Genomic DNA, 20898 nt, shown 5'->3' with positions numbered 1-20898 from the left:
GCGGTCATGCAAGATCATGCAGTAGGCAGAAGTGTGTGGTGGGAACGTGATGCTAGAGTCAAATTCCAATCAAATGTCCACAGGTCCAATTTTTAATGTTTTGTCCTGCTTGGAGCAATCGATGACGATAAGGGGAGCTTGGTTTATAAATTCACGCTTCGATAGCAAAGGCTCAGCTTCTGTGGTTTTTGTGGAACGCATGCGCCTTACTTCCAAAATTTGAGTGCGGTCAATCGCGACGTCCAGAACAGTCTGGTCATGATCGTTTACATGACCTTCAGGGAGGCCCGTGATAATGAGATCAGAGGCGTGTAGAGCGCATTCCAGCTGTGTAACACGGTCAAGAGCTCGGGTATCCAGGGGCGGTACACCTGTGGGAGAAGGACGCTGCTCAATTTCACCTGCACGCCGAGACAAGGTGTCAACTGATTCGGACAGTGAGGCTGTAGTTCCTTCGATGTTATCTAGTCGGTTCGAGACAGAATGCAGCCTTACCAGACAATCGCGAACATCGGAGTGGAATTCGTCGAAATCGGAAACTTGTTCTTTAATGGATGCTATATCCCCGAAAACATTTTCGATTTTGTCGAGCTTCTCCGATAATTTTGGAATGACTTTGATAGTGGATTCAATGCCCACAAGCTTATTAGTGAGAGAGGTGATTAGATTTGAGAACACAGCTATTTGATTACTAAGAGCCGGTATGTCACGCTCTTCGGATGTATTAGGGGGACCGTCTGAGACACTAGACACACTGGTTGACCGTTTTCGGCACGAAAAGCAGGTAACACCGGAGGCCGGAGGTAGTACAGACACGGACGAGATCCCGAGTTTGCACCCAAGGCATTCCCCATGGACGCCATGCGTCTCCACCAAGCACAAACGTACGATGTTATCCGTCCCAAAAAACTTCGAGCAGATTCCACAGTTGACAGCTGGCGTATTGCTGTATACACACAGCGGTAAGCGTATACACAGCGGAGGAGTACGAGAGGTTCGAGCGAGACGTATGGTGCACACACTCACAGTGGCAGAAGCTCACGAACGGAGAGGCAAACGCACACGTAGAGAGAGAAGCACGAAAATAAGATATAGCGAGTCCAAAGTTCAAATAGGAGTGAGACGGTCAGATAGTGTAGATGTGTATAACAGTAGATTATTATAGCACAGACCGTTAATAGACGGCTAAACAATAATACACAACACACCTATATCGGATAGTCTTCTACACACAAACAGTCAGCGTCGTAACAACATCAATGGCCCGTTGAAATGCCACAAATTATACGAAGATGTTTAGTTGCAGAAATTATGTAAAACTGCACTGCGTAGGGTCAAGAAATCTACGCAGTTGAAACACACAGACTCCAACCACCGAATGGTACACGCCGCGAATTTTTCTGATACGTAGTTTGGTTAATATGTGAGATAAAACGCGGAGCTCACTGTGACACGTCTAACTACCAGAGATAGGAACAGAGAGAGGGAGGGAGAGAGAGAAAGAGAGAGAGAGAGAGAGAGAGAGAGAGAGATAGAGAGAGAGAGAGAGAGAGAGAGAGAGAGAAGCGTTTATTCAAAATGTCCGGAAGCAATGTGCCCCCTAAGGACAACACAAATGCACTGAACATGTACAGCTCTCGGTGAAAGAAAAACAAAAAATAAAATAAAATAAAATAAAAATAGAATAAAATGAAATATAAATAAAATAAAGTGAAATAAAATGAAATAAAAATAAAAAATGAACATGTAACAATATGTAAAAAAAAATATCTAAATTAAATCTGCGCTTATTAAATAGAATACACTAATCAGAGGAGCCTTACCAAAACTGGTCAGCTAAAAGCTAATCCTACAAAGCATATACATATATATATATATATATATGTGTATGAGTTATGCATTAAGTATCAACATATTAAATTATATTAGGCGAAGGTGGTATCAGTTAGCAATTAAACAGTATTACTGGCCAAATATTCCCTAGGCTTTAGCCTTAAGACATTTACGGAAGATTATTCACGAATTGAGGTAGGCAAAGAGTTCCAGAGGACACAAGCCAATACAAGAAACGATCTTTGGTATACAGTTGTTCGGTGTAAAGGAACAAACAGATCCTTTGGGTCACCTCTAGTGAATCGGTGACGTATTGCTGACAAGAAAACCAACTCATCAGAGATATAACTAGGTGACGCGAGACTCATAGTATTGAACAGAAAAGTTCCCAACAGGTACTTGCGCCTATCAGCCAAATCAAGCCATCAAAGCATACGGTAGTATGGGCTGATATGCTCAGATTTGTCCACATCAAATACGAATCGCACGCAAGAATTGAGGGCGCGCTTTAGCTTAAACTCCAGACCAGCTGTTAAATCGCAATAAACTAATGCACAGTAATCGAAAAGAGGTAAAATCAGCGAGTTTACCAACGAGGACCGCAAGCGAGTTGGCAGAAGTTCTTTATTGGATTTTAATTGCTAAAGAGTATTATGCACTCTCCGCGAGATAAACAGCACGTGTTCCGACCAAGTCAGAGTATTGTTAATGATAACACCCAGATTCTTGGCCTGGACGACGTACGGGATAACCTCATCTTTAACCCCGATAGGAGGAACATACGATGATTCAATTGAGCTGCGGTACCGAGCCTTGCTAATTATGAGTGCTTTCGTTTTAGAGGTATTGAGTGATAGCATATTCTTCAGCACCCAGTCATGAATCATCGCAACGTCCTCGTTAACTCTCTCCACAGCCTGAGGAAGCTCATCTGGATAACAATGTAAATATATCTGTAAGTCATCCGCATACATCATATGCTTACAGTGCTTCAGCGCGAGGGGCATATCCTTAATAAAAATAGAGAAGAGGAGAGGCCCTAGAACAGTACCCTGAGGTACACCGCATGAGACATCTTGCCATGAAGAGAGGTTGCCGTCATGTCCTACAGTAGCCTGTTTTCTGTCGCATAGATAAGAGAGAAACCAATTCAAGACCGAGCTAGATAATCCAAGGTCTGCAAGCATAGTGACAAGGAGTGGATGGTTTACCATATCGAAAGCTTTTCTTAAATCGAAAAGGACAAGCACTGTGCATTTCCTATCATCGATGGCACGCCTTATATCGTCAGTGACCCTAATAAGTGCAGATAGCGCACTATACGCCTTCCTGAATCCCGATTGATACGGATCACGATAACCATAAAGGTCAAGATAATCAGAAACTTGGTCGAAGACTATTCGCTCGAGCGATTTGGAAAGTGAGCAGCCAATGGATATAGGCCGAAAGTCCTGCTTACTACCAGGGTGTTTAATCTTTGGAACAGGCCGAACAAGCGAGCTTTTCCAGAGTGTGGGATAGACACTGTTTGTCAACGAGAAGTTAAATATATTAAGTATAGGAAGGAGTATAGCAGGCATGCATAGTTTCAGAAAGGCAAGTGGAATAGCATCAATACCCTTAGCATTAGATTTTGACTTGAACAAGTTACACATAAGACATTCCGTAGTTACTGAATAAAAATAAAAGTTACCGTCTCTGAAGGGTACAAGGCGCTACGTCATTGTAGCTAGTTTATCCACAGTACTGGCATGCCTGTCATGTTCAAAAGGTTCAGCGAAAAAGTTGTTCAGATCTTCTAGAGATATATTCTCAGACATATTGTCTTCATTCGATTTGGCCATTCCAATACTCCGAAGTTCGCGCCATATTGACTTCTGATCTTTGAGTACTCTAAACTTCGACATGTAGTGTTTGCTTTTTGCAGCTAAAATCATGGCTTTGACACGACCACGCAGGGCTCGGTATTTATCTCTGACAACAAGTGACCTAGTTCTCCGGAATGCTTTGTAGAGAGCGTCCCGCTCTCTCGTGAGCGTCTTAATATTGTCATCCAGCCAAGGAGCTGGAGGACGCCTTAGCTGGGCGCTACGAACTGGAGCATGTTTATTTATTGTCTCTAGTACGAAAGTATTTAGTAGGTCAACTTTGGCGCCAATCGAGGTAGCAGTAAATACCTGCGACCAGTCACAGGCTTCAATGTCGAGTTTAAAGGCTTGGGAGTTAAGGAGCTTGAAGTCTCTATATATGATTTCACGTGGTTCAATCTTATCAGAAATAAACAGAAAACTGACACTAATCAGGTCATGACTTGATAAAAAGGCGACAGGTTATTGTGAATAACTCGAGACTTTGGAGAGGTCATTAACCGCGCAGACATCAAGCCATGTACTGCTTGTAGCGGTGTGATGCGTCGGGCGGTAAGGAACAATATCCATACTCACGCTTGAAAAAAATGACTTAAGATTATTAGCATCAAAGCTATTCGAACAAAAGTCTGCATTAAGGTCACCCATGACAATATTACTTTTATAGGCTTGGCTGTACTGCAGGAAAGCTTCCTCAAAGTCTGACATGTAGCCAATCTTAGGCGGACGATACACTACGCTGAAGGCCAACTTAGACCTACATGCGCTGGAAATTTCAGCAATTAAAAACTCCGGCCCTGCAGAATAGGCAGAAGAGGAGCATACAAGAACTTTCGCCTTCAATGATCTATGTACATATAACGCTACACCTCCTCCACCAATGCCAGTGCGATCGCAACGAAGAATATTGTAATCCGGCAAGTGAACAGCCTGATCAGCTATTTGAGGTTTCAGCCAGGATTCCGGTACGGCAATGATATGATATTGTTTTGAGGAGAAATAACCCCGAAACTCATCAGTATGAGATACCAACGATTGGGCGTTCACGTGACAGATATCAATATACTTACACATAGCCATTCACAATATAATACTTAGCAAGAAAAACAAAACAAATCGATGAGACATAGCCCAACCTAGCACAGCTAGACCGACTGGCATAAGTATACACAGTGATCATACATATACATATAGAGGTCAAAGACGGAAGCCAAAAGGACTAAAAGGATTAAAGCGCAACGTAAGTAATGTAAATACAAGACAAAAAAAAAGTTTAACAGGTAGAGCCCATTTCCTAATACAATCAGGTAAGCGAATAAGTTGGCAGAAACAGGAGTGAGTAGGACTATTTTCTATGAAGATATAGTAGGTATATCTGTAATTTTCACGACGTGTATAAGTGGTGCCCCATCCCTTTCTCTCACGTAGACGTTGCCATTCTTCGTCCAGGCATACATGACAGTTTTCGCCCGCCTGGCTGTCCTTGCCGCAGCAAAGAGCTTACGCGATAAAGGAGTTAGGCTTTCGCTGAAAAATATATCGTGAACCTCGTTGTCCTTCCATTGCAGGTCTCGCGTTGTTAGTTTACCCCTTCGCTTCCGGATGGAAGTTACTAGGTTCACAGCTGTATCATGACACGTGAGAACGGCTGTGATTGGAGGTGGACGAGCTGAATCTTTGGATGATAGCCGATAAATTGAGCTGACATCTGCAGCATCGAGGGTTGATCCAAGTGCATTGCCAATTGAATAGAGGATACTGTAGAGGTTCTCATTGGACTTCACCAGAATCCCTCTAATCTCAACCGAATTGAGGGCCAGTTTTTGGTGGAGCCTATTGTTCTCGACTTCCAGCGCGTCCATCTGCAATTTGAGTTCGGCCAGAGAACCCCGAGTGGATTTACCTTGTGCATCATATTCCACCAGCCTGGCTTCCAATCCAGCGATTTTATTAGAGTTAGCCTGAGCAGATTCGTGGCAGGCTTCAAATGATTTTATAATCTCCGCTGTTTGTCGATTTTGACTGTCCTTGTACTCGTGCAGTGCCGCCGTATTCGCCTGGATAGCCTTCATGATGTCCGCTAACGAAGGCTGCAAATTCGAGTTGGCCCCACTGTCCGATCCTCCACAGCTAGTGCCAGCCATCGTAGATTTACGCATAGAAAATGATCCAGGCATTCGGTTTCTATTCTGGCAAGAAGTGCAGGAGCCAGACGGTGAAGTAAACTTTTTACAAGTAGGACACCGATTTTGATCTAGACTCATAATGGTCGAGCAGCAATGAGTGGTGTGAGGTGTAATGTTCACCAGCACACAGAGAGATGACTAGTCTGTATTACGCCCACAGTAAGAGAAGGAAGGTCAACACAAGACAACAGTCCAAGCACAGTATATTAGGCGCCAATGATATTGAGTCAGCTGACCGAAGTCAAACTGTCAGCCGTTACACCTTAACGGCAACGAGCGATCCTGCTAAATTGTCTAACGTCCAATAGAAAGTGTTGAAGAGAGTACCACTTCCTCGCCACTTGCAGTTGATAAAAATTGAGCCACATGTATTAGTCACAGGCACTCAACATCCATAGAGGACCGAACACCCACAATAATCAAACTAAGGAGCCGAACTATGAAACTGTCAATGAGCCCAGGTGATGCACGCCGTTCCACCGGTCGAAGGGTTTATTGTTTAATGTTTCCGAAGAATACCGCTTCCCAGAAAAAATGGAGAAGCACCTCAATAACAACCAGTAATTAAGTGAAGATCTATACTATTATTATAGCTTGTATTTTACGCAGCAAAATGCACACTTATTCACTTTCCTGACGGAGCAACTCCAAACACGTCTATCCGTCACCGCGACTGTGCAGAGAGAGAGAGAGAGAGAGAGAGAGAGAGAGAGAGAGAGAGAGAGAGAGAGAGAGAGAGAGAGAGAGAGAGAGAGAGAGAGAGAGAGAGAGAGAGAGAGAGCCACAGCCACTTTGTCTACACGGGGGATTTTCCAAAATGCTGGAGAAGTTTCAAACAGCTCGAATTTGTATGAAAGGAGACACTCTCACCCTTCACCGAGCAAAAACCAACCAGCCAATCGTCCATGGGGTGTACACCACGTGATGTGCAGGCAAAAATGTAACGCGCGAACAGCAGAAGCTGGAAAAATTTGCCCAAGAGTTCGCTACACGCTTTTTGATAACCGATTTTTTCCCCATCACATGCCCCACGTTAATTGGTGTGTGCAGGTTTTTGATTTTTGCTTAGTCAGATGAGCAGCCATTTTGATTTTTGCCCCGTCAAACGCTGCTCACTACCTGCTTTTCTCGTTGACCGATTTTTTCCCCATCACATGCCCCCACACTGATAAGGGGTGGGGTGTGCAGGCTGAGACTTGTTTTGTCATAAAATTTTTTATTCTTTGATGGCTGCAGTGGTCCATCACTGTAGCCTTCCACCCAGTCACCACTGCGCGCTGCCCACTACCTGCTTTTCCGATGACCGATTTTTTCCCCATCACATGACCCAACGATGGTTGGGGGTGTTCAGGTTTTTGATTTTTGATTAGCAACATGAACAGCCATATTGATCAATTTCACAACCTCTCCCCACTCACAATCCTGGATCGGTAAACACACCGGCTTGCAACCCGATGCATGCACATTTTTTACACGGAAACTGTGAATCGTCTAAGAATTACAATAAAATATTCAATTATACAAAATATCTCCACATTCTCTTCCCTTATGCATACAGGTGTAACGTATTATCATCAATAATAATAATAACAATAATGATAACAATATTAACAACAACAACAACAACAACAACAACAGTAATAATTGAATCTCCGTACATGCATAGATAACGATCCTGTAAAAATACCGAGTCAATCAAACGATACTAGACGAGCACAAGATCAAAGTCAAGACGTGGAAATGCAAACAATAAACGGTATTACGAATAGCACAAACGTTTCAGTAAGTCAAAATACCATTAAAAATTTCTCAGAAGAATCCCCAAACAAAAAGATCACGACACAACATCGAACCAAATTTTACCAACGTTATGTAACTAAGATAAACGACGCTATATTTAAAAAAATTTACAGCTAAAACTGAAAATAATCTATAACTAACTTACAATTTATTTGGAGAGGAAATGAGTTTTAATTCATAGACACAATCAAATATGATATATAACGGGTCGATATATAACCCTTGTTTTTATTTTAGAACATTTAAAACAAGAGGCTTTGGGGGAGATGTTTAGTAATTCGGGTGGTAAACCGCCCACAATGCCTTCGGCGCGTGACACACCGGGTGATCCCAATAATCGAAAGGGGCAGCGTTGCCCCCACCACCCATCGATCAACCATCTGATGCCGAAGAAGTCTATGAAATCGTCACCCTGCCATCGGCAGTCGTCAGCTAGCCCTCGAAAATATGCAATTTTGCTTCGAATTTCCGCCCCACCTTGACGGCGTTTCTTAAAATCCTTTATACTGACCCACCCTAGGGACTCTAGAGTCCTCAGCAGATACTGTAAACAAGGATAAATAACCAAATTTAAATTAAAATGCTACACAAACACTTCGAATAAAAAGAGCTAAAACCATGTGCCGCAGAACACTATCATGAACAATAAACAATAAATCAAAATGAACAATTCCCAAAACTTGACTACTTTTTCTTTGCACATATAAACACAAATAATTGAACGATTTAAAGACTCTGAAACATGTTACGATAAAAACATTTATAATGAGCAAAATGATGAAACTGGGTACTTACAGAAATCTTCTCTAATTCAAGAACCATTTTTTTTTCTTTTCTAACTATGTACTTTTATAACTCGTCAACTCAGTGAAGTTTGAAAAATGGATACAATTTTTCACGCAGCGACGCGATCTCAATTTCTTTGCCTCGGCTTTACGGACACTTTTTGTACCAGGAGATAGTCCTCCCTGCCTATATCATCCATAGCTCTAACCCGACCTAACCCAGCGGAGTAAAAGCTAACCTGACCTAAGACGGTAGGACTTGACCTAACGTAACCTAACTTGATCCAAGACACTACAGCCAAACCTAATATAACCTATCCTCATCCAAGACTGCCCAACCTAACCTGAATTGATAAAATACTTTCTGAAATGATTTATTCGATCAAGCTTGATCGCTAACTTCGATAGTTCAATGATTCTTGAGCAATTCGCGGTTGGCGCGACGGCCTCGAGGTTTCTACAACCTGACCTACGTCAAGGCTACTTCAACTTGACATAACCTAACTTGACCCAAGACACTACAACCCAACCTAATATAACCTATCCCAACTCGAGATCGTACAACCTAGCCAACCTAATATAACTTGATCTTTTGCAGGTTTCCCGGTAACATGAAAAGACTTCCGTTTCCTCTAGAGACAGGGAAGCTCTTGATAATATTCGCTCATTTTACTTATTCTGTCGTCTACTGGTTCTCATTTTCTTACACGTACTACTTCTCATGCAATATAGGTGATGTAACCGGGCTTATTCATGTTTGAAAATACAAATTCAGTAGATTCTAGAGTAGATAAGCAAGGGGGGTTCTGGATAGAAACACCTTCTTTACCGACCAAGCCGACCAGTCCGCCTATAGTTTGCCCCAGGCGAAAAATAATATTTTCCGCGTACTTCGAATACATAACCAGGTGACGTAACCATGTGACGTTACCGGTTGATGTGCCCACGGCGGTCATTTTGAAAATAGCGGTCATTTCGACGGCAGCCATTTTGATTTTTTTGATGGCGGCCATTTTGATTTTTTCGATGGCGGCAATTTTGATTTTTGATGGCGACCATTTCGACGGCGGCCATTTTTGATGGAGGCCATTTTGATTTTTTCGATGGCGGCAATTTTGATTTTGTGATGACGGCCATTTTGACGGCGGCCATTTTTTATGGCGGCAATTTTGATTTAGTGATGGCGGCCATTTTGACGGCGGCCATGATTTTTGCTGATGGCGGCAATTTTGATTCTGTGATGGCGGCCATTTTGATGGCGGCCATGATTTTTTCTGATGGCGGCAATTTTGATTTTGTGATGGCGGCCATTTTGACGGCGGCCATTTTTGATGGCGGCAATTTCGATTTAGTGATGACGGCCATTTTGACGGCGGCCATGATTTTTTCTGATGGCGGCAATTTTGATTTTGTGATGGCGGCCATTTTGACGGCGGCCATGATTTTTTTTTGATATATAGCCAATAGTTTACCCCAGGCGAAAAATAATATTTTCCACGTACTTCGAATACATTCTTTTACGTTAATCGACCGGATGGTGACATCGCAATTAGATAGACAGGGAATGCCGATGACGATCCGTAAACTTTCACGCTAATAGTTTACCCCAGAGCGAAATCGGAATCGTCCGACGAAAACAATACTCGGAATCGTTCGACGAGTTTCGACTTGACGGCGAGCGGCCTGCGGACAACGGATTGCGGTGCGACGTTGAATTCTGGAAGGTTCTGAAATAAACTCTTGACTAGCGGGACAGAGGTTCTGAATAAACGGTTGTGATTGACGATGCAAAATATTTTATTGAAAAAAACAACTCAAGATTAGAGTTTTACATGAAATTCGTAATGCTAATGTATGAGTGTTCTTACTCAACGGTATCGCATCCATGCTTTAGACAATGAGAATGAATAACTGTTCGAGGAGATACCGATTGTCTTTTGTGTTTGAGTAAAAAATTTCGCAGTAACAATACGTTTTGGGCTGCACAGTTTGGACGTAATATAGCGTGATGCGTACAGTTTGAATTCGTGTCCGACATTTCATTCAACTTCTGCAACGACAGACAACTCAAATCCATCATTTCAACGACTTCAACTTTTTCACCCAGAAGTTTCTGCAGCCAACTTTTCTTCTCCAAACCTTTTACGTAAACTGTTGAAGCCTCACGCAGCAGCATACATTCGATGGTGAAGTCGAGCTTCTCGAAAGGTAAATCACCACCTTCCCAGGATAGTCCATGATAATTCCGTGACAGCCACAAATTGTCGCTTTTGAACGGAGCGAATAAACAATTCCAATCGTACGGAGGTTCGAAGAGAAAAGTTGACGGGTTGGCCTCTTCGTCGAGTGACACAACTGCCAACTCTTTTGGTGTAAAACCGGGACCCGGTCTTCTGAATCCTTATACGTAGACTATGAACTCCATCGTGAAAAAATACTGAATCGATTGTCACAACGTTCAAGGTTTTTATACCAATTTTCTCACCCCGCCACTCAGCGGGTTATATTCAATTATACGATCATGTGAAATCAAGCAGTAGGCAGATGTACCGGTAGGAAAGTTATTCTTCGCCTCAAATTCGATACGAATATCTACCGGTCCAGATTTCAGAGCCTCGTTTTGTTTCGAACAGTCGATGAAAATCAAAGGTTCGTACTGTAGAAATTCGCTCTTCCTCAACAGAGGCTCGGGTTCTTTGCCGTAATAGGTGGCTTGAAAGTTTGCGTACATCTCGTACAGTAATGCAAAGCGATTGCGACTCATGTCCAAGTTCAGGTTACCGTACGGATAATACTCGGAATTCAAGAAGAGCTTGACGTCAGTAATGTTACAGTGATCAAGATGACTGGCATTTTTGCCGGCTTTGTTTTTTCGATTCGTTTGAAAACCGAGCATGACAAATCGCGGTTTTTCCAAAAGGGTGGACGTTTTCACAGTCCAAACGTGTTTCGTGGTTGCCGGTAGCAAAGGATATTCGTACAACTCCCAACTGCGGAAGCTCATGGAGACTGATGTATCTTTCTCAATGAAATTCAACAGTGCGATTTTTCGTTGATCCGAGAGCTTCACGTAGGGTACTAACCATTCCACCTGATCGATCACGATTCTAAAGTCTTCGTCTTGATTTTGAACGATGGCATTCAAATCACTTTTTGATCTTGTAAGAATCAGCTCGTGTTTCGCGTTAACGACGATCTTGCGATAGTCTTCAGCGAAGCCCAATATCATGCTCAAGGGAATAACTACGTCAAAGTTACCATCGGCATCAGTTAATTTTTTCGTTTCCTGAACATCGAGCCATCCAGCATTTTCCATAAGCCAACTTTGACCAGGGTTGAGCGAAGCGAAACCTTTCAGCAGGCTGGTCAGACCAACGTTTTTACATTTATCAATCTCTACGGCGTTGAGTTCGTACCGTACATCTTCGAACAAATGGCAGATGGCGTTATTGACCAAAGTTGTGATCGCTGCTGCGGTGCCGTCCGATTTGAGCAATTTTCCAGAGATATGCAGCGAACTCTTGCTCGGTAATACGCATAAATCCTGATGCTGAACGGTGATTCGAATCTCATCGCTGTTGTTGAAAGTTGACGATGCGTACGGTTTGTGTGCGTGTATTTCTTGGTGTGCGATTGATTCGTCAAAGACGACAGGTGTTTGAATGCTCAAGATTTCCTCCTCCATGGTACGGAGCATACAACGAAACAGCAGAATCGCAGTTTTATTTGTCGGAAATTCCTTTTCCAAAAGGTGTCAGCTTTAGACCCAGAGCTATCAGGAACTCCACGTTTTGACGTGTTAGCGGTTTGGGAATCGATCGATGACTGACTTGATCGGGACATGCTGACTTACTGATATAACTCTTTTTGGTCAATCTGTTATATACAATACCCATCTTTCATTGCGATTTGATGTGCAGTCTCACAGTTATAACTTCTCCGCGAAAATTAACCAGATCTCCGTCTTGATCGACTAACCGAAGCTGTACGTGATCTATGGTCTTGACGGTGATCGGAAGGTAAATGACGTGCGACGGTACTTCCACGATCTTATATCCCGGTGGAACGATAGAGAAAAATTCGTGAATAGTATGCACTTTATGTCCATTGACGTAGGCACCCGTTGTAATGCTGCATTCGACTTGCAACGCGTTGACCTTGAGAATAGTTACAGGCATATCCGAATGGTGAGTTTGGTTAGCTGCCCATACGCGCGGTGTAAATCCGAGAAGCTGACCAATAGAATCCTCAGGTTCCAAATCTACGATATGGTTACATTTGATTTCGCTGCGTAACGTATTATTGTTAGGCTTTATACTGATTTCAATGTCGGTATTTTTTAACGCGTCTTGAACATACTTTTCAATATCCTCAATTTCGTAGCTGCCAGTGGATATAGTGACTACCTTGTCGGCTACGTAAATTTTATTGCGACCGACATCGACGTTGGGAATGGAATTGAAGGTTAACAGTTCAACGAGACCGAGAACATTATTTTTGTTCAGAGCAAGTTCGATCGGAGGAAAATATTGCGCTTCGAGAATCGACGACGTTCCCGATATCGTTAATGTAAACGAATCATCCATGACTGCGAGTGCTCGACTGACGTTATTAAATTACGTGTCATGTTTATATAGCTTATCGTTTAGAAATTTCAGACACAAGTGTCCGCAATCGAATGTACCGTAATCTTGATACCTTTCGTCGTTGTACTTAACGCTACCAACACCGAGATATTTCACGAGGTCTAACGGCGGTTGAAGATGACCGAAACTGTCGAAGTAAACTACATCGCTGCCGCGTTTCTTATACGAAATCCAGTGTGTCCCAGGACCATCTTTATTGTCGAGATTGACTACAGCTGTTTCGTTTTTACGCGGCCCGGTTTTGGGCATTTCGTTGCGCATAAAGACACCTCGGAAGTATGGAATTTTCATGATTTTTGCATACTTCAGCAAATCCCAGTTGGTCAACGCTCGGCGTGGTAGCTTGACATTTAGTTTTTTGAAAGATGAAGACTAAAACCCTTTTTGTAAGGTTTGAGATGGAGACCTTTACCTAAGGCGATCGCTTCCATCGTTTTTTTATGCCGTTTGCTTTCCTCCAATTCTCGTTTAGCCGCGCTCGCATCGTTTACAGCCTTTGCTATACCCGCAGCACCTCCCGCTAACGCACCCGTAGCGCTGAGACTGGCAAAAATAGGTATGAGAAAAGGTAGAAATCCGCCAACTTTTGAGGGTACCTGTAGAACGCGCGGTGATCGAACTTTATGTTTACCACCTTCTTTTTTCACAGCTTCTCGAGCACCTTTGAGTGCAGACTTGATGCTCGTTTTCGCGTCATAGCTTGGAATCATAGACTGTTTTGCCGCTCGTATGATTTTGTTCAAGAAAACGTTCTGAGGTTTTCGACACCCCATGCCTAACTTTGTTTTCACCTTCATCATGTAAGCTACAGCCCAAGCGGCTGCCTTCTCACCCAAATTTGCGTCCGTTGCGAGAACCCGTTTCCAAGCTTTTTCAGCTAATATTTTATCCGCAACGCTTCTAGCTTCAAGGTTCTCACGATTTTTCGAATACGCTATATCGTGTTCCTTACACGCTGCATCGAGAGGATTGATACCGGAATCGCCTCTCGCGAGTCTTTTCGACAACTTGGTGCCAGGACCGCAGTACTGGTAACCGGGAACATGCAACTCGATCGGAAGTTTGTTGATAATGCTATTTACCAAACCTTTCCCACTTGATCGCTTTTTTGACGATCGCTTACGATCACGTGTGTGCACAATCATGTCCGCTCCGCGACTGAAAGAAAGTTGTTATAAACGATGCATTTATGGAAAAATCCAGCCAGTCACGTTTGAGATGAGGTTCGAGACACAATCGGCCAAGCTGCCCGTGATGAATTTTGACAAATTTACGCAGCAGAGTACAAAACGGAAAAAACGTAATGGCGAATTGTTGCCGAGTAGTGTACGTGCGGTATTCTGCGGACCATCCAACTGTGGCAAAACCAACGCATTATTTGCGCTTATAACGCATCCGAACGGCTTGAGGTTCGAAAACCTGTACGTTTACTCAAAATCTCTCAATCAGCCGAAATACAAGTTTCTGAGTCAAGTGCTCGAAAATGTCGACGGTGTTGAGTATTACCCCTTTAACGAGCATGAGCACGTCATTGCACCGAACGAGGCGCAACCTAACTCGATCATGATATTCGATGACGTAGCGTGCGAGAAGCAGGATAACATACGCGCGTACTTTTGTATGGGTAGACATCACGACGTAGACTGTTTCTATCTTTGTCAGACGTACGCTCGAATCCCTAAGCATCTCGTGCGCGACAACACCAACTTGCTGGTCTTATTCAAACAAGACGAGATGAATCTGAAGCATGTGTACAACGATCATGTAAACACCGATATGTCGTACGTAGAGTTTAAAGACTTGTGTGCGGCGTGCTGGAACGGTGACAAATATGGCTTCGTAGTGATCGACACGGATAGAGAGCTCGGTAATGGTCGGTATAGGAGAGGTTTTGACAATTTCATAAACATGACAAAAGAATAAAATACACGATCTTCGAAGACGACGGAACAGTAGCTTTCCAGAACTAGTTGTGTCAACATGCAGGAAATTCGTAAGGAAAAAGAAGTCTTGCATCGTATCGTTCAAGCGAGTAATGCGATTCGTCGTAAGCACAGAATCCTCAAGACGGGAAAAGAGTCGCTGCAGGAAACAATGAAGGATGTCTTCAAACCTGTGGTAACCCCGCTGCAGGAATTAATCAATGTTTCTCTAGGCACGAAATTTGTCAAGGAAGAGGTGAAGGAAGAACTCAAAACTGAAACGAAGGATGAGTTGAAGAACGAAATGGAAGATTCTTTTGCAACTGCAGAGGAAGAGGATCAAACCGTCACGGAATCGTCGGTGAGATCAGAGGATGAATATCTTGAGATGCTCAACGATAAACAAAGACAGCAGGAGTTGGATACCGTGTACGGGATACGGAGTCTTTCTACTGTCGGGCTGATGGTTGGTGATTCACCGATAAGCTTCGAGCGCGATTCCGTTCGCATAGGCGACACGCTCTATCCGAAAACTCAAGGACTGCTAGAGCTGCTGTTTAAAAAGATGCCCAACAGCGCTCACGTTACCCGTAACGACACGGAGAATTACAGAAATATCCTTCTCGCAACAAATGCTCACAGAAAGTACTATAGCGCCACCGAGCCTATCCGAAACGCTCAGAGCGTCAAATTCAAACATTTAATTGCTGAGCTGCTGAATATTTCTACGTCAGGCAAAGACGTATCACCGTTGTCACAGATGTCGAAGCGTACGGGCAAAGGTGTTCTGCTACCTCAGGCTTGGGTTACTCGACAAGGTGTTAAAACAGATTATATTTTCTGGGACGACGCTAACGAGCTGGTGGAACGTCTTCGTTTACTCCTGGCATCTCAAGCAGCTGGGAATACAAGTCACAACAATGAAATTATGTCGATTCTGGAAGAATTACGGGAAGCCGGAATCATTTATTAGCCAATTCTCGCCGACTCTGCAATCATTTACGAGATGAGCATCGACGTGTTTGGACGTCAGCTGAATAAAAACACAGCTGCGAGCACTCGCGGTCCTCCGGGTTTCGGGTTTCAAATAACAGCGGATGGGCATGACGATATACGGAACAAGAGACTGTGCAACATCGCAGAACCCACAGCATCGAACAATGCTGTAACTTTAAAAATCTTGAGACGAAAATTCAGCGTGCTGCAAAAACAAATCGACAACCTCGATCAAATGATCAAAGCTTTGGAGATCACCACGGAGAAAGCCTTGGATACCTTCTACACAGACTTTAAAACAGACAGAGACTTGTCGACTCGAAACGCGGAAATCATTTCCAAATTGGACACCAGACTAATAGCGTTGGAATATGAACGAGAAAAAGCAAGCACTGGTGACGGAACTGCATAAACCTGCACGCCGGAATTATCCACGTCGACGTGTAGACGTGCGCGGCATCGACGAGACCTGGCAGGCGGATCTTGTTGATATGACGTCGTACGCTGGACAAAACAAAGGCTACAAGTACATGCTTACAGTCATTGATATCTTTTCAAAGTATGCGTGGGCTGTACCGATAAAGAGCAAGTCTGGAGATGATGTTACGAAGGCAATGGAATCTGTGCTTGTCGAAGGACGGGTGCCGAAAAATTTACACGTCGACAGAGGAACGGAATTTTACAACTCGAAATTCGAATCGCTTATGACACGCTACGGAATCAAACTTTACTCCACGTACAGTAATTTGAAGGCCTCGATCTGTGAACGTTTCAATCGCACGCTGAAAGGTAAAATGTGGACACGGTTCAGCATGCAAGGAAGCTTCAAGTGGCTCGATATCTCATCTGATTTGGTTTCGGCTTACAACAACACCAAACACCGAACCATAAGAATGAAACCGTCGGATGTCACCGTTGCAAACGAGAGGCTGTTATTACGTCAGGCGTACGGAGGGCTTCGAGCGATACCTACCATATCGGCAAAATTCAAATCTGGCGACAAAGTTCGAATCAGCAAATTCAAAAATGTCTTCGAGAAAGGTTACACTCCCAATTGGACGACTGAAATATTCACGATAAGTCGAGTGGAAAATACTCATCCTGTGACGTACAAGCTCAAAGACTACCGAGATCAACCCATCGCTGGTGGTTTCTACGAACAAGAGCTCCTCAAGGTTAAGCATCCGGATATCTATCTGGTGGAGAAGGTGCTCAAGAAGCGTGGAAGAAAAATATACGTTAAATGGTTAGGTTTTGACAATACACACAACAGTTGGATAAACGAATCGGACATGTAACTTTTGAATAAATGAATTTTTTTGTAAAAACGTGTGTGTCTCTTTATTTTATACCCGACACATGACAAGTATGCATCTTTGTTTTTAGACAATCAACAGACATATGCATCGTTGTACAAATTTTTTTTATACTTCGGAGCGTTCTTATTAACCATCCTACATAATAATATTTTATACATCATGGTACAGTTGTAAAAATTAAGCTCTACATAATAATACATCATGGTACAGTTATAAATTAAGTCCTACACAGATTACGATAATTTATAAAGCTACGGTGCAGGCTTGTCACCCCACGGAAGCGTATCGGTCGTGTTTTGAAACACGATCCGCTTGTTACACGTTGTCCTGTAGCGCGATTCTGTAAGTCGTTATGAGAATAACGATTCGGAACGCTATCGTAACGATAACGAATTTCGCCGCGTGTAACGACAATCTCATAACGACGGTGCGATTCCGTAACTACGAATAGCGACACTTCGACGTTACAGAATGGGATAACGAATCGTCGTTATGGATACCGACAGGAAGTGACGTATTGTGACAAATCCTTAGTAAGTAACTAGAATTTTATCGAAACTCGCCTTAAAATAGTTGAAATTCGTGCCGCGGTGGCGCGCACGAAGGTTTAAATCGAGGCGCGCACAATCACTCAGTCACAGGCAGTGCAAATCCATCGTATAGTGAACATTGTAAATATAAATATCATCATTGTTATTATATCTTAACACCGTTTAATACTTTTAATAAATTTTAATACAAGTAAAAAAATTTTTTTGCACTCATACTCTTAAAAGGAGCCCTTTGACCACGTGTCGTGAATCCCCATGCAGCGTTTACTGCTTCTACATTTTCCTCACTATTCTTTTTGCATGGACCACCATTGGGTTCTTCGCGTAGAACCAATATTCTGAAGAGTAAAATTATATAACTACTCCCATTTTTTACTAAAGATCATAACTGTAGCTGTAATATTTTCAATACTTCAAGAAGTCTTTGAGTTTGTTAATTTCATGGAGGCAAAGCTATTTAAAAACAATACCACTTGAAAAAAAATTGAGGTCTAGTTTAGAATAAAGATTTTTCGCGTTTTTATTTTTTGTTCAGGTTAAAAAAGGTGAATATTTTTTATAAAATAAAGTTATACTTTAAAAACACAATTGAATATTTCTTTATGTACAATCAATTGTAAACATTATAGTTGAAGGAATGTAAATTCGAAAAATTGGTGATTTTGAAAAATTAACGACGGAGCCAGGAATCGAACCTGGCGTCTAGAGATGCTTGACCGGAGCCTTACTCCTATGAGCCTATGAGATTTTGATGAAATAATATCTGTGCATTGAAGATATTAAAGAAATGAAATGACATGGAATTTTGAAAAAGGTACGCCAAGGCGGTACGTCGGAGCGTAACACCGCCCTGACTCTGTTGTCGTTAATTTCTCTCATCACCTTTAAACATTATACTTGTTGGCAATTTAACCATAAACATCATTCCATATTCTGTATTCTATTCTTCCGCATCACGGAAGTTGGTAAATCTTTCTCTCATAATTTGTTGTTGAATTCGTTGAGCCAAAGCGCGTGGTCCTCGTCTGTTGTATTCTTCATCTTGATCCATCGGATCAACATCATTCTCTACGGGATGAGCTATCGGTGCTAGTTGTTCGTCATCTTCATTGTTTAATCGTAGTTGCACTCTCATGTTGTGCAGTACTGCACACGCATTAACAATTTTCGCTGCGAACGCTGGTTCGTACATCAAGACTCGCTGGTATGACAAGCATCTCCATACAGATTTAAAAACTCCAAAAAACCGCTCGACGACGCTTCTAGCCTTACAACATAGTTGTTGTGTATATTGATGTTGTCGCGTATCTTCAGGAAAATTGGCCAGAGGTGTTAACAGCCAAGGCTCCAACGGATATCCAGCATCACCTGATGGAAAATATGTTGATTTAGAAAAAAGTAGACTAAATATAATATGCATATTGTGTATATAAAACTCAAACTGAACCTATGCTGCTTTGCTGAACAGTGAAAAATATTTTCGCTTTGACTGCGCTTAAGGTGTTAACCAAGATTCATCACAGCTTCTTGAGGCAGGCGAAAAAGGCTGAGAAACTCTTCTCGTGGTAGCTGAAAAGGATTCTGAGCATCTCTCAGTCGCCTTCTTTCCACACGACGTTCGAGTCGACGTAATCTTTCCTCAAGAACGAATACATTCCAAGCAAGGTATTCGATAGCCATGATCCTTTGAGATTGAAGATAATCAAAGAAACAGCGTAAATAATAGATTTAATAGTAGAAATGAATTATTAATGAAATTAATGAATAATTATATTTGTGGAAGCAACTTTGTGGGTTCTTCGGAGCAACACTACAATTTATAGGTTATGTTATTCTTTTTTAGAAAATAATGAAATCTATTCTACAATTTTTTCTGAAGTCAATCTGCATTGATAATTCCTAATTACTGCAAAAGTCAACTTACTTACTTGTTATTTCAAACGTCGTAATTATTTTTCACTTTCGGAGCACTTTTTGAAGCACTTTCTCGGAGTCGAGAAAAATATGGGAAACGCACACCACTCCTCTAGCTCGTGTGCAAAGTGTCGTTATAATCGTCGTTATAGCGTACCGAGGGGGTCTCTGAGCCTCGCTATCCGCTCACACCGTAACGACATCATAACGACACTTTTCGTTACTAATAACGACAAAACTCGCTAAGAATAGTGTACAGAATCGCATTTGTCGTTATAATAGCGACGCGGTCGGTAGCATAACGAAACTTGTCGTTATGAGTCCATAACGACAGCATAACGAGTTACAGAATCGCGCTACTGGTACGGTGTACAAGTTAGGCGAGAGCCGACACATCTTTGAACTCGATTTGCCCATACTGGCCGCCCAGATATTGCAAGAGCAGCCGCTCCTCCTCCGTCGTCTGCATCAATTTCTGGTACTGAGTCTCGTCCTCGTTGAGCATTCGCACAATCCGTGCCGGTAAGAATATGCTGAATTCGTCGTTCAGATCTGTGACGATACGCTGTCCAAACCTCGTTTGAACTCGTTGAATATTGGTGACTTTGTATATTTTGAAAATTTCTAGCTCGGTCAATTTCTTTGTCGGTAGAAATTCGGCCATGCTTGCCACTTTGTTCAGTTTTGTGAAATCCATTTTTTTTAATGTTCAACAGTTACGTGTTTTTTGATAAATTTAGATTTGCAAACTTTTTTGTCACTGTGCTTAGTTCTGACTTCTGATTCACAATGGTTTTTAAGTCGTGAATATTTTTTAGGAACAGATCGATTCGCTGTTTTAGTTCTGCTTTACTTGGAGTTCTCTTCATGAGAGCTGAAGGTGCAAGACTGTCTTTCGGGCCTGAATTTCAGCCTTTTATATCCGTATTCCTTGAGAAACTTCTAGAAGCTACCGAAATGTTGTGTCATCGATTGTACGTCAGAACCTGATGTTGATGGCGATTCGTAAAACTTTCACGCTAATAGTTTGCTCTAGGTGAAAAATAATATTTTCCACCTCTGTCCCGCTAGTTAAGAG

The 20898-nt window shown here is 42.4% G+C and overlaps 2 protein-coding genes and 1 long non-coding RNA gene across 4 annotated transcripts; 1 reads left to right on the top strand and 2 right to left on the bottom strand.

The window, feature by feature from the left end:
• Nucleotides 1-57: 57 nt before the first annotated feature.
• On the bottom strand, nt 58-13915 carry LOC124293002. Its single transcript, XM_046731895.1, has 4 exons — nt 13715-13915; nt 13171-13460; nt 8479-8493; nt 58-754 (listed from the first exon to the last, which is right to left on the bottom strand). The coding sequence occupies exons 1-4, from the start codon at nt 13913-13915 to the stop codon at nt 70-72; spliced, it is 1191 nt and encodes a 396-aa protein (XP_046587851.1). The 3' UTR covers nt 58-69.
• Nucleotides 13916-15098: 1183 nt separating this feature from the next.
• On the top strand, nt 15099-16013 carry LOC124293001. The gene has a single exon (XM_046731894.1). It carries the CDS (start codon nt 15099-15101, stop codon nt 16011-16013), a length of 915 nt encoding a protein of 304 aa, XP_046587850.1.
• A 3027-nt stretch (nt 16014-19040) lies between these two features.
• LOC124292861 lies at nt 19041-20185 on the bottom strand. 2 transcript variants are annotated; one of them, XR_006902804.1, is made up of 3 exons: nt 19835-20185; nt 19354-19590; nt 19041-19274 (listed from the first exon to the last, which is right to left on the bottom strand). It is a non-coding gene; the product is annotated as an uncharacterized LOC124292861 (long non-coding RNA). The 2 variants fall into 2 exon arrangements; XR_006902805.1 differs by having other exon boundaries at nt 19831-19845.
• Nucleotides 20186-20898: the final 713 nt, after the last annotated feature.

This window comes from Neodiprion lecontei, chromosome 2, assembly GCF_021901455.1.
Source record: "Neodiprion lecontei isolate iyNeoLeco1 chromosome 2, iyNeoLeco1.1, whole genome shotgun sequence".
Taxonomy (NCBI): Eukaryota; Metazoa; Arthropoda; class Insecta; order Hymenoptera; family Diprionidae; genus Neodiprion; species Neodiprion lecontei.
The sequence above is the reverse complement of the archived record's forward strand: the minus strand, read 5'-3'. Positions and strand labels throughout refer to the sequence as shown.

Bases quoted from the DNA above. Each gene is read 5' to 3' on its own strand.
- LOC124293002 (XM_046731895.1), bottom strand. From the start codon at position 13,915: ATGAAGGTGAAAACAAAGTTAGGCATGGGGTGTCGAAAACCTCAGAAC. The intron at 13,461-13,714 runs GTACCCTCAAAA...CTAAATGTCAAG, and splicing joins GATCACCGCGCGTTCTACAG to CTACCACGCCGAGCGTTGAC.
- LOC124293001 (XM_046731894.1), top strand. From the start codon at position 15,099: ATGCAGGAAATTCGTAAGGAAAAAGAAGTCTTGCATCGTATCGTTCAA.